The sequence below is a fragment of the Dermacentor silvarum genome, chromosome 3 (genome assembly GCF_013339745.2).
Source record: "Dermacentor silvarum isolate Dsil-2018 chromosome 3, BIME_Dsil_1.4, whole genome shotgun sequence".
NCBI lineage: Eukaryota > Metazoa > Arthropoda > Arachnida > Ixodida > Ixodidae > Dermacentor > Dermacentor silvarum.
Window position 1 is genome coordinate 142,432,130 of NC_051156.1, and position 13,627 is coordinate 142,445,756.

At 45.5% G+C, this 13,627-nt stretch overlaps 1 protein-coding gene across 1 annotated transcript in view; it reads left to right on the top strand.

The window, feature by feature from the left end:
• The first annotated feature begins 570 nt into the window (after nt 1-570).
• LOC119445861 (ribosomal protein S6 kinase delta-1-like) overlaps nt 571-13,627 on the top strand; it is a 39,725-nt gene continuing 26,668 nt past the window's right edge. The window contains 8 exon segments of the mRNA XM_037710166.2: nt 571-964; nt 1,134-1,169; nt 1,259-1,376; nt 2,203-2,267; nt 2,269-2,319; nt 4,815-4,918; nt 7,298-7,538; nt 8,210-8,393. Of these exon segments, the coding sequence (XP_037566094.1) occupies nt 863-964; nt 1,134-1,169; nt 1,259-1,376; nt 2,203-2,267; nt 2,269-2,319; nt 4,815-4,918; nt 7,298-7,538; nt 8,210-8,393 (901 nt within the window). The 5' untranslated portion in view covers nt 571-862.

Below are 13,627 nucleotides of genomic sequence, written 5' to 3' on the forward strand. Positions count from 1 at the left end.
GCGTGATTTAATGAAATTTCGCCGGAAAAGCATAAAAATTATAATTTCATTCGCACATCGCGAACTGCTCGAACTTTACGCCGCCCTTCGTTGTTTCGCCTAAAAGCCCGTGTAGCACAGTGGGTGCTTTCAGCGAGGAATCGCCGCTATGCCACTTATTCAAGGCGGATAAACAGGCCGATTGACTTCACTTACGACCGCGTTACATCACTAATTTCTGCTCTCGTAAATTTCAAATTGAATATCGCGCCTAGGTACGGAACTGACGCGCATTCATACAACATTTTCGGCAACGTTGGTTTTTGCCAAAAAGTTTGTTTTACGAGATGTAAACTAATCTTACTACTGAAAATTTAAAACTTATTTTTATTAATTTAATTTAGCTTATTAAGTGTTTACGTTTATGATGTGTTTTCGGCTCCCGTGATTGCAATCGGCGCATTCACTCTGCAAAAGCATAGCCTTTAAGATTCGCATTTTAACTTTAGAGGGCGCTACTGTATGGGCAGTGGGGCTCCAGCGCGACTGCCACAGCAAGTCAACATGGGTCAAGGCAAGCAGTCAGGATTTTCTTGCGGATTTGTGTAGTTTGTGTTCGGTTCATCCGGTGTTGTGGTGTTGGATTGTGCCGTGTTAGCAGGCAGGCCAAGTGTGCCGCCGTGGAAGTTTGCTCTCGCTCCTCTCGTTTCAAGGATTACACGACAGGATGAAGCGCATCGTGCAATGTGACGTTCACCGCCGAAAGTTGTCGCGTCGGTGTTGCCTGTGACGTGACACAAGCTACCGATCGGCTTAGGTGATGGTGTACTCTGTGTTGTTGCTCGAGTTGTCTCGTTCGCTCGGTTTATGATTTGCCTCGACCATGTCAAAGCTACCGGATCACAACGATTGGGTCAGGAGCTTCTACGTGTCGAATCCGACACGACACAAGAAAGGCTACACTATCTACAAGGTTGTCTCCAAGGTAAACGATCGGCCGTGGTTTTCCAGTGGTTGGGCGCTTTCGATCGACAGCCCCGATATAGTCTTATTTGATTCGCGCCTCTCGCAGAGATGAGTAGATGCTCAGCTCGCAGAGATAGCATTACGCCGAAGCACTTCGATGTCGATTTATATGTTTATGACGTTCACAGGTGTTTCCCAAGAACTCGGTGGAAGCGGCATCTCAGGTACGTAAGCGCGACCGTGCGTTCATGGTTTCGTCCTCTTAATTGCTGCATGCGCGTCATTAACGCTGGTTGTGTATTCTTGCCGTTAGGTCGTAGTATGGAAAAGGTACAGTGACTTCCGCAAGTTGTACAAGGCTCTCTTTCACCTTTACCAAGGCCTTCATTTGAAAGGAAACTTTCCGAAGTTTGCCAAGGCTAGCTATTTTGGTGAGTGTGTTTTTCAGCGATCGGTGATCACTGTTGTTTAACGCTCTTGGCCTATAATTTCAAAGAAATGGGGCAGCTTTACTGCGTCGAAACGTGATTTGGATTCGGAGGAAATTTCGCTGCTTGCATATGCATTTTACTGCTTAGTCGTGTGTTACGTAATTAGCGCCAGCTGCAGCAGCGCTTGTCAGAAGTAGTGTTCATTCTCTTCCACCGATATATAACCTGCTATGTCGCGCGACTGGTTTAATTTTTGTGGCCATCTGGTACGCCTAAACTGTCAGTTGTAGTTTTGTCGATTATGTGGAGTTTTGTTGTTGTTGTTGTTGCTCTCTATTTAAATTTGTTATAGTGATTTGCGTACTATTTCACTTGGGAATTTCTTACTATGGGATCAGCCCTACATATCGGCCGTCTCACAATTAATGCAATAACAATTTGTTATGTTGGTACATGTAGGTGGTAGCGATGCCCTATATTATATGGTAGCTTCACTATGTGTATTCTGTCTTGAGAAATGGTGATTAAAAATTAAGGATTTTCTTTTTTTTTTTGTTGTTGTTGTTGTTCTTGCTAATGTCACATATGGGCTCCTCTCCTTTGTTAAAATTTAGTTGCATAATTCATGTTTACGTATCTAAACTCAATTTCTGAAATTAAGGTGCACATGGAAGCCAGGGGCAAACCCTAACTTTCATAGAGCAGCTTCTCATTTTGAAATAACACACAAATAACATGTTTGTTTAAAAAAGCGAAATACGCCATTGTCCTCTTATCCTCATCTGTCTTGTGACGCTGCCATCGACTGTCTTTCCGCACCTCCAAGGTCGCTTCGAGGAAGAAACAGTGGAGGAGCGGCGTAAGGCTGCTCTCTGCCTTTTGGAGTTTGCCTGCCCAGTATCCCGTCCTGTTCAACAGCCAAGTGTTTGTAAAATTTTTTGAAGTAAGTCTGCACATGGCCCAGTTAACAGTTATCATCTAACATCAACAATGCACCATTCTTCTTGGTTTCCCTTGTCCTCTGTGTGATTTTGCATGTTGCTTTTTCTGGTGCTTTCTTGCGTGTTGGATTTTTGGTTGTATGTGTATGCTGTTGTAGATATCTGCATACAGATATGTAAAGTAGTTGGAAGTAAGTGCTTCTTGTGTTCAATTTATTCATGCCTGTCCGTGTTTCATGTTGTATTGTGAAAATTTTCTTACAGGTTGTATCAGTTTTCTATATAATACACAGTTCTCGAGCCCATTTATGTTTCTGGGCTTCGAGGTGACCTGTCACCTTTCATAGACCAAGCTCACTCCCTCTATCCTGAAGATTCACCTATGTTGGTTTTCTTTTCACTGAATAGCTGTTACTTTCTAAAACATAGCCAGACTAACATAATCTGCACTCCGTTTAAGGCTGCCAACCATCTCGAATTTAGCTGGACAGTCTCGACATTTATGTAAATGACTCAGTCGGGACGGCCAAATGTCTCAACTTATTCTTTTTTTTCTACTGAATAACAATCAATAAACCAGATTTTCTTTTTGCAATGCCTGACAGCTTGGTTGGACATTCTTCTCTTTTTTCTTCAGCTGCATTGTCATAAACATAAAGACATTTGTGTTTTTGTCGTGGTTATAGTTCTGGCGTAGGGCCCTAACCGTTGACAGTACCTCTGTCTGCATTGGTAGCCGTGTTAGCCAGGCAACTATTACACCTTTCTCGATGTAAATCTCGGACATCATATATTACTGCAGACTACACGTATCGAATGTCGGCTCCTGAAATTGGCAGGGTTGGCCACCTTTCACGTCCTCCCCATTCTGCGTCTCGACTTTGAAAGCTGGCAACCCTAACTCTATTTGGATGCCATGATTACATATGCTCTTTGCTTCCTACTCCATGAATCCATGTCACCGTTATCAATTCAGACACTTAGAAATTTTGAATGAAAGACTTCATAGGAAATTGTGAAGCTTAGGGCATATAGATGATTTTACCAACATGCCCTCCATGTTGTAGTTGTGGGAGATAAGGTCCTGCAGGCAAGTGATAGCCAGTGTTATGTGTGACACTGCCCCACTGAGTTATCTGATAAGCTCACGTCGCTCTTCTGACAGGGTAATGAACAATGGCCATATTTATTTGGCTTTGTGACTGCTAGAGTGATTCAATAGCTCCTAATGGAAAGTTTAGCACATATGAGTGGAATGGCACAACCATTCTCCACTTAGGTAAAAAGCTCACCATAAAAATAAGAAGCCTGAGTACACACACAGAAACAGTATGCACACAGCAAGCTAAACTACAAAAATTTTGCTTTGTAAGAAAATACACTTTGTTCAGCAAAATTTACTGCCTCAGCATGTTGTCACTCTAGTTATAACACCTGTTTAAAGTGTCATTTTGTTGAGACTATTTTGTTATCATGTTAATCTTCTTGAAACAACTGTTTACTGATGCATAGAGCAGCTGTCAGCATATAGAAAGCATTTTGTGGTATTGAAGCATGTTATAAAGAAAAGAAAAAGACAAAAATTGCAGTGGTAAGGATTAACATGGCTGCACAATATCCTAGTGAAATGATGTATCAGAGAATCCACTCACCATCGCTAATGTGCGTCTTGTTGATCACTGTGTAATATTTGTCTCCAGTCTATAGGTTTGTTACTCTCAAAAGAAGGTAACAGCAAAAATCTGCCAAAGAAAGTTTATCTGACGATTTAAAGGAGAAAAATTATTTAGCCTCTTGAATCCCAATAAATCTCTCCCCCTTCCTTTTTTTTTTACTGCACATTGGAAGTGCACTGCTTGCTCTGTTTGTCTTCTGTATTCACATAAAATGTGAGTTTCTTGTTTTGGAAAAGGTGTATTGCCTCACAACATATGTAATTAATAAATATTGTTGGTTGAACACATTATAATGAAATCAATGCTAATAACAAAATAATAACCCTGAGGACTCAAACTTGACTGCATTTGCTGCACTGAACTGGTGAGCATGATTTGTTTCCAGCAAGCCAAAGAAAAGAAAACAAACTGTATCCTTAACATGCAGGAGTCATCTTTGTTGATATTGTTATGAGTTGATGGCACACCTGCAGCTTGTGTCTGGGGCTTAAAAGGTTAAAGAGGGGATTTGAACGAGTAGTGCTTATACTAAGCAGAGTCAACAGCAGCATGTTCTTTTATGTTTTTGTGTTTTTCCTTCTTGGGGGATAGTCAGAAGTGTTTGTGGATACGTGTGGTGGTTCTTTCTTTTCGCTGACTTTGCATGTGATGATGCATCCAAGAAGGTTTCATGTTTAACTATGAAATAGGGCTGTGCCTTCATTGTGGATTCGCTATGCTCTCTTCATATTGTTGTAAATGCCTTGTTTGTGGTTCCTGAAAGCTGCATGCGCTTCATTGAAGCGTGATGTTGATTTCGTGCATGGGTTCCCTTCTAACAGAACAGCCAAGAATCCCACGATGATATTGAAGGGGAGATGTCAGGGCTGAGGCCACCCTTGCTGGCGCCGCCGTCCAAACCCAGTGAATCCTCGTCCAATCAACGGTAAGCATCAATGTCTGAGAAGTGGCAATAATTTGGGCAGTCATCCTGCAGTTACGAGGGGTGTTTCATGGTACTAGGTATATAGAACCGCATTTTTATTTGCTGCCGAGAATAGAATTGTGGCACTGATTGCGATGTCTGTCATGTCTGCCTCGTCCCCCCCTCTCCCTCGAATTTATGGCACCAATAACACAAACTTTATGAACATCTCTCGTAGGCTCACCCACACATAAAAGAGGGTGTTCATCGTGACTGACTTACATTTTATGACTCCCAACTGTTAGCAAACAATGAAAAAGCAAGCAGGCTACCATGTTTTCTTTTGTCCTTTCTGTATTTTAGCGCGACAGCGTTAAGGGCCCCGTGTCGCAAAAAATCCGGCATCGGCAACCGGCGTGCGATGTCTGCGAGCGGCAGAGAAAATCATCCCCAACCGCGCAGGCCCTCCACGTGCTGCAAGGTTTTGGTCAACAAAAATTGAATTTCTCAGTGAAATTTGTCAGAAAAATGGTAAAGTACGACTTTACCATTCGGCGTCAGACTCACTGTCGGATAGTTTACCAATCGATGTCGGATTGTAATTTGAATGTACGAGACAACCTAATTCTGCTACGAGGAAACTCAAACACAAACCCTTTTTCCAGCATTTCTACCAGACCTACAGCCATGCGTTCGGGCACTTTACTTGTGAAAATGATATCCAGATGGCGCTTGCATCTTAGGCAGATCAAACTGGGACTTCGCCTGCCAATTCGTTTTGATCGGGCCCCATGTCGCAGAAAATATGATGTCAGTGTCGGCGTCAACGGCGTCCAATAATGCTATTGCGTTCCACACTTAAGGGCGAAGCTTAAGCGTACTCCAATTTTTGTTTGTTATGATCTGTTTAATCAAGCATCAGCAAAGCTGTAGCCATCACAGTGTGCCGTGCATTGAAGAACAGTTTGGAGTTTAACAGTTTAAACAGGTTTAAATAGTGCAGCACAAAGGCAGAGTTCTACACAAACATGCAGCCGTCCTCGAAACACTTCCCTGATGCCACACTAGCATTTGCCAGGCTACCAATGTTCTGGTGCGGCTCTCTTGAAATTTTTTCCTCTAGTTTATTGGCATAAAATTACATTGTTATTCACGGTGCAAGCTTTAATGGTCTTCATTGTCATTTATAATTGTTTCTTCTTTCTGTGCCTCTTTTTTTGGCATTGTATGCTTATTAGGAATGTAAGCAACTGTATTTAGTGGCATTCAGAAGCAGTTCTAGGAATACGAGAGCTTCTAAATGCTTTATAAGACATGAGTGTGTGATTGTAATTGGATCAGGTAACCAAATGCTAATAAACATGTTTGTCTTGTTTTTTTTTTATATAAGTGTTTGGTACACACAGATATACTCATAAAATAAGGATAACTAGTCCTATAATAATTTTTACGCTGATTTTAATTTAAATTGGTAAGTAGAGGGTCAGATAATGGCCTTTCCAAATGGTCTCTTAGAACAAATGTAAACATATCTGCTGTAAATTTATCGTTACAGATGTATGTTGAAACATGTCAAACTTGGTTGCGTACATGGAAAAACAATTTTTGTTGACCTCCGATTAAAGTTTTCCATCCATCCATCCATCCGGCTAATGCAGTTTCGGATAGAACTGCTCAACATTAGTACAACCCTTGTCTTCAACGCACTTTCGTTTTGCTTGCTCTTGTCAAAGGTGTGTTCTTAGAGCGAAGTGAGTGCCAGGATTGAAGTCTCAATTGCAAAAAGTGACATTCAATTCAAGTGACACAAACATCCACTTTTTTTTTTCTACGTTCTTCTACGCAACACACATTTTGGAGGGCAGTGCCTCTTGCTCTAGTGAAGTAGTCAGTAAATAATCACAATCACATTGCTAGAATTGCTGAGTGATTGCTCTGATCCAGAGCTGCTTGCTGAACACTTCCAACTACAGCACCTTCGAGTCGATTCTTATAGTTCCTGACAACAATGCTGCAGTTTTGTAATTACTGGCGATTGTTAAGGAACACAGTGGCTGCTTGATTCAAAGGGCAGCACTGCTGACCACTCCAAGAAATTGAAGCAGTGGGCGTCCTTGCTCTTTTTCCCTTGTTCATACAAGCATCTGTTTGTGCATCCTGCTAACACATGGCACCTATACTGTATTCTCCGTGTGGCGCCTTACGCCACATGAAGCCAGAAACTGTGAATGTTCGTCCATCTGATTAGTGCACTGTCTAAAGTGCTTGCAAGGCATCTTTCACATGCAATTCCTTCAGTCATGTCGCATCGCTGCCTTTGAACATGTGCTTGGGAACACAGAGAATAAATATGTCCATCTCACTGTGATGTCAGACCTGATTCGCTTCCTTACCTCCTAGTGTCAACCACGCTGCCGACCTTGCCGGAGGTGACTGTTCTTCTGAAGTATCTTGGGGGCCATCTTCGGCTGCCGATGCAGTCAGCTTAGACTCGCGCACGACGACGGAGGAAGAGGCTGACCAGTCCACCCGTTCCATGGCCACGGAAGGAGAGGAAGAGGACCGGCATTTAACCTCACATGAGACATCGCCGGCAGGATTTCTCCGTCCTGATATAGCCGAATTTGACCCCGTCCTACAGGTACAGTACTTCCTGTTTCGTAGTAGGTACTCGAAGCTTAGTTTTCTTTTGCTGTGGAAACATTTTAAAGGTGAAGCTTTCTTTGGCTCCTCTCTGCACTTTGGTTGGACGATGGCCTGGCCAAATAAATTTAGCCAATACTGGACGCAGTAGGATCATAGGTGGTGACTTGGTGGTCCGATTCTAATACCAGTGTACAATGCATTTCTCCACGAGGGTTTTAATCTGGTGTGCAATGGGGGCCGACCTTGGAAGCAGTGCAGTGTCATAGCAGCCACACACCTCACAGCATTGCAATACAGTCCGCTCGATGATAGATAACCTAACCTAACCAACAAGTGTCTCCAGCAGCACATTCAGCAGCACTACCGGAAAAGCTACTGCTGGACTTTGACAATCATTATTTGATGGTTTATGCTCGGTATTTTTTTGGGTTGCCTGGTTGGTGAGTGTGAAGGCTGTGCTAGCAAGAAGAATTATCACTGGAGCTGGTAGGCTCAACTTAATTAAAGATAATGCACGGTTATTGCTACTTTAGACAGGATGCAAAAACGCAGATGCGGTCACAAATGCACGGAAGAATAACCGATGACTACAACTCAAAGTGCACATTAGAGTTTACGTTGAAGACTGTTGTAGCACACGTGCTTGTGTTTCTCATGCCATTACAGAAGGATGACAGCGATGACCTGACTTCATTGAGCAATGCATGGATCCTCTCAGCCGCTGATGCCTGTGCTTGCCTTGGAGATGAATCTATGCCTACACCTAGTGGTCCTGCATTTGTTTTTCCCAATCCAGTCAAGGAAACGGTAGAGGAAGAGGCTGATGACTGGACAGAGCTGGAGCTTGAAGGTACCAAGCATGACAAGTGCAAATTTTGTTCAAATAAATGGCCTGGAAAAGGTACAGGTCAATATGAGGAGAAAATACATCTCTGGTTTTTCAAAGAGGTACACTGCTCTGCTGACAAAAGAGAAAGCCGACCAAGTTAGCTGAAGCAGGTTTTTAAGAAAAATAATTTCTTTCTTAAAGGAATGCTTGTGCTTACATTTATTATATTTCCTTTTCGTAGTGATTTATGTAGAGTTCCTCTTGTTTTATAATGCAAGCTGGGTGTGGCTTGTTACTGGTATGTTAGTGTTTTGTCATGTCCTATTTTCAGACTGCTTTTCTATGACAAAATGCTTCCTCAACAGCTACATTGTTCCATCACATCAGTGGCAGCGTGCTTTGTGCAACCGCCAAAGGAAGGAAATAAAAGTGAGCGAGAACCAAACATTGCTGTTTCAAGATCCACAGATTTCTCTTATTCATAGTCTCACTTAAGCCCAGACTTGTAGTACACATTACAGAAAAAAAGTAATCGATTTCAATTACATGTTTGAAAAATGTAATTGATTACAGTTACCAATTACTGCCTTGAGAAAGTGATCGAGCAATTACTAAAAAATAATTGATTATTTTAACATTACTTTCCACGCTACTTTAATTGACACTGTACAAATGCAGTAAATAGAACGAACTCTTTCAGTGCATCCTCTCCAGCCCTTCAACGTTATTTACCTTCAATAAGGACTGCTTTTCAAAATTTTCTTCCGTGATCCTCCCTCATTTTCTTGTGAAGACGTCTGGCAGCGACACTGTAAACTTACTCGATGCGTGCGCTGTGGGGAAGGGCTGTGTTTCAACGTACGAACACCTTGCCTGCAAGCTTGTGCATGATAACTAAGTGCCGCGGTGCTCAAGTCTATATCCTCTATTCAGTGTAGCGCTTCATTGTTGCTTGGGTTGGGGGAAGGAATTCCCGATATGGCAAATAAAATACTGAAAAATTGTCCATCGTTGATATCCTGGCATCAACGTCCAAAGTGGCCATCGCTATTGAGCCATAGAAGCACCGTTAATATTTGTCGGCTGACATCTGACAGACCACCACTTGGTGCGTTTCACTCGTTAGCCATTTAGACATAAGCGACTAATCATAATGGATGCCTGCAAACATCTATGTTTCTTAAAAAGGTGGCCAAATCTGTAATGTAATTTAATATAAAGCTCCATATTATTTAGCCCTATTAATACTGTTCATGTATTACAATCACAAAAATAGGTGTATACGAGTCATGTATGGTACTGAGAAGAGATTTATTGGTGGTGTCCTTCAAGGACACTACGAGTTGAAGGAACGGCGAGGCAGCGAGGGGCACCGTCCCAAAAGACACCAGCAACCAGCAGTGCGGGCCGAGCGTTGGCGATGCCGCTGGACGGAGGCGCGTGTTCTTCTTCACAATCGCCCCCGCAGGAAAAGAGCCATCCTGGTGACCTAAGAGGGTAGAGGCAGAGGTTCATGGTAGGGCTTGAGACGCGCGATGTGGACGAGGTCACGTTCACGCCAGCGCATGTCGTCAGATGGAGAACGTAGCTCGATGAGAAAACTCACCAGAGACGTTTGCTCCAAGACGCAGTAAGGCCCTTCATACATTGGGACGAGTTTCAAGGAAAGCCCAGGAGTTTGGCAAGGAACAGCCAACCATACAAGAGACCCTGGGGCATACGCGGGCATCGGAAGTGAGTTGGCGCGGCCTTCCTTCTGGCGCTGTTGTTCTTGTGATGTAAAGGTGCGCGCGAGCTGGCGGCTCTCTTCGGCTTGTCGGGCAGCTTCGTACACAGGTGGGCACTCGGAACCGTCAGGATGGTATGGAAGGAGAGTGTCGATGGTATGGCAAAGGCTCCCGTCCATATAGGAGGAAGAAATGTGAAAATCCCGTAGTAGCTCGTATCGCAGTGTTGTATGCGAACGTTACAAAAGGAAGTACACACTCCCAGTTCCCATGATCAGATGCCACGTACATCGCGAGCATATCACCGAGAGTGCGGTTAAACCATTCTGTGAACCCGTTAGTTTGCGGATGGTATGCCATGCTCGTTCAATGAATAATGTGGCATTCCGAAAGCAGAGTTTCGACAACGGAAGGCGCGACCTCTATCACTGAGGAGTTCTTGAGGTGCGCCATGTTGAAGGATGAAGCGATGGAGGACGAAAGAGTCTATATCCCGTGCTGTAGCATTCGGTAAAGCAGCAGTTTCGGCATAGCGTGTCAAATGGTCCACAGCAACTATGATCCACCGATTGCCATCTGGTGTCATGGGAAGCAGGCTGTACAGGTCAATGCCGACGCGATCGAAGGGTCTGGCAAAGCATGGAAGAGGCTGCAAGGCGCCAGACGCGCGTAAAGGTGGTAATTCGCGATGTGGACAGTCGGGGCAGCACTGAACAAACTTCGTACAAAAGTGTACATTCCCCGCCAGTAGTAGCGATGGCGAATATGTTCGTAAGTCTTAAATACTCCGGCGTGGCCATATTGCGGATCGTCGTGAAAAGAGGCACAGATTTGGGATCCTAAGCTGCGGGGAATGACTAGTAGCCATCTACGGCCTTCGGAAGCGTAGTTGCGGCGGTGGAGCAGCTCATCACGAATGGCGAAATGACCAGCTTGGTGTCGGAGGGATCGGGATACAGGGGTGGTCGATGATCTAGAGCATGGGTTCTCAAAGTGGGTTCCGCGGAACCCTGGGGTTCCGCAGGCCCCTGCTCGGGGTTCCGCGAGCCACTGATAAATTTTCCGTGGTCCCGCGCTCACCAATTAAGTGGCTAAAACGGCGAAGAAGAGGTGTGCTCGATCCACAGAACTTCCATTACCCATGCCCGAGTGTCAAAAAGCACATCACAGCGCGTAACGGCAGTGCGTGAACTGCGCAATAAATCCCCAAGCAGCTTGTAGCCACCCAACCTTCGAAAACGGGCAGCGTGCCTAAGCTTTCGCACTTGAATCTCGGAGGCCGTAACTTACCAACATGCGCATTTCTCCCGTTTGTAGATAGGATAGGTGCCGATAGCATGCGCACTGACGTATGCGTCGGAGGAATAAAAAAATACAAGTGCGGAGCACCACAAATGTACGCCGCGAAAGGGCAAGAACGGCGCTAGCGTCCAAAAACGAAGTGGCGCAGTCCGCATCGCCATGGTCCTCAGCGGCAATCGTACGCGATACGTGACTGACAGCAACGCTGGAATACTTTGTGCTTATTTGTGCCCTCAAAGCCCTTATTGTTGCGTTAATCGCCGCGCGTACCACCGCGTTGGCGGCTAGCCGCGTGCTTCCATAAGTGCGTAGTCGTCATCTGTGATCGCGTCGATAGCCACCACGGTTTCATCCGCAGCGGTTGCGGCAAACCGTAGTTTCGTTTTGACTCGGTGCGCGCGTCGGCTCCGTGCCTTCATAGCTGCGTAGTCGCCATCCATGATCGCGTTGATAGCGACTGCGGATTCGTCCATACTTATAGCAAATGGTAGTTTCGTTTTGACTTGGTGCGTGCGTCGGCCGCCTGCCTTCTGAACCGCAATGTCGCCATCCATGATCGCGTCAATAACGGCCGCAGTTTCGTCAGCAGCGGTTGCGGCAAGCAGTAGTTGCGCTTTGACTCAGTGCAAATATGTCAAAGAACCGGCTACATCGCGATGGACGGACGATTTGTTGGCGACCAGCTCCCTAGTGAAAAAATAACCGGATGTGCGCGTATCTGCAGATGAAGACGCGCGCCGCGGCCGCGCTGCGAAGGATCAAGGCCTTCGCCGCTGCTAGTCAGTCATGAGATGAGAAGAATTTCAGCTTCCTCACTGCTTTTGTCCAAAATAGAAACAAGATTTGCTGATGCATTCAATAAATAAAAGCGTATTGACGTAGTAAGCATTCATTTATTGTTTTCTTGATACTCTGGATAATTCGACATTAGTTTACTTAGGACATTTTAATTTGGTTAATTTGGGGGTGGGGGGGGGGGTTCCTTGGCGCTTCATGCAGCTTAGCAGGGTTCCCCGGAACGAACATGCTTGACAACCCCTGATCTAGAGAGATAGGCATAAAGAGAAGTGATCCACGGGTCACGGCGTTGTTCGGTGCCAATCGAGTCAAGATCAAAAGGTGACAGGGGCTGTGCGCAAGTGGTTCCGCAGGCCGAGTTTGGAGGCAGAGGTGAACGGGACAGGACATCTGCGTCAGTGTGCTTGCGTCCACAGCAGTAGACGACGCGAATATCGTACTCCTGGATTTGGAGTGCCCAACGTGCTAAATGGCCAGATGGATCTTTCAACGCGGCAAGCCAACAAAGCGCGTGGTGATCCGTTACTAGGTCAAATGGGCGGCCGTAAAAGTATGGGCGGAATTCACCAAGCGCCCATACAAAAGCCAAGCAGTCTTTTTCAGTCACGCTGTAATTGGCCTCTGCTTTTGTTAGCGTATGACTCGCATAGGCGACCACGTATTTGGAGTAGCTGGGCTTGCGTTGCGCGAGGACGGCGCCAAGACCGACCCCGCTGGCGTCTGTGTGTACCTCAGTTGCAGTTGTCGGGTAGAAATGGCGAAGAATAGGTGGAGAGGTAAGACGACGACGCAGTGCAGCAAACGCGGCATCGCATGCAGGGGTCCAGGAGGAGAGGTCCGCACCACCACGTAGGAGCTGGGTCAAGGGCGACATGGTCGATGCGAAATTGTGGACAAAGCGCCGGAAATATGAGCACAGGCCCACAAAACTGCGAAGTTCTTTGATGTTAGTAGGTTTCGGGAACTCAGCGACTGCACGAAGTTTCGTAGGGTCCAGTAGAACGCCGTGCTTGGGCACGGTGTGGCCTAAGATGGTCAGCTCCCGCGCGGCGAAGCAACAGTTATTGAGGTTGCAGGCCAGCATTGGTGAGACATGTCAAAACATGTCTAAGGTGAAGTAGGTGGGTCGGAAAGTCAGGTGAGAGAACCGCGACATCGTCGAGGTTACAAAGACACATAAACCACTTGAGGCCACGCAGCGTATTGTCCATTAGTCGTTCAAATGTTGCAGGCGCGTTGCAAAGTCCAAAGGGCATCACATTGAATTCGTATAGGCCGTCAGGTGTAATAAACGCCGTTTTCTGGCGATCGGCTTCAGCCATGGAAACCTGCCAGTAGCCAGAACGCAAGTCTAGGGACGAAAAGAATTCTACGGCCTGGAGCCTGTCAAGGGCGGCGTCGATGCGCTGCAAAGGACAAACGTCCTTG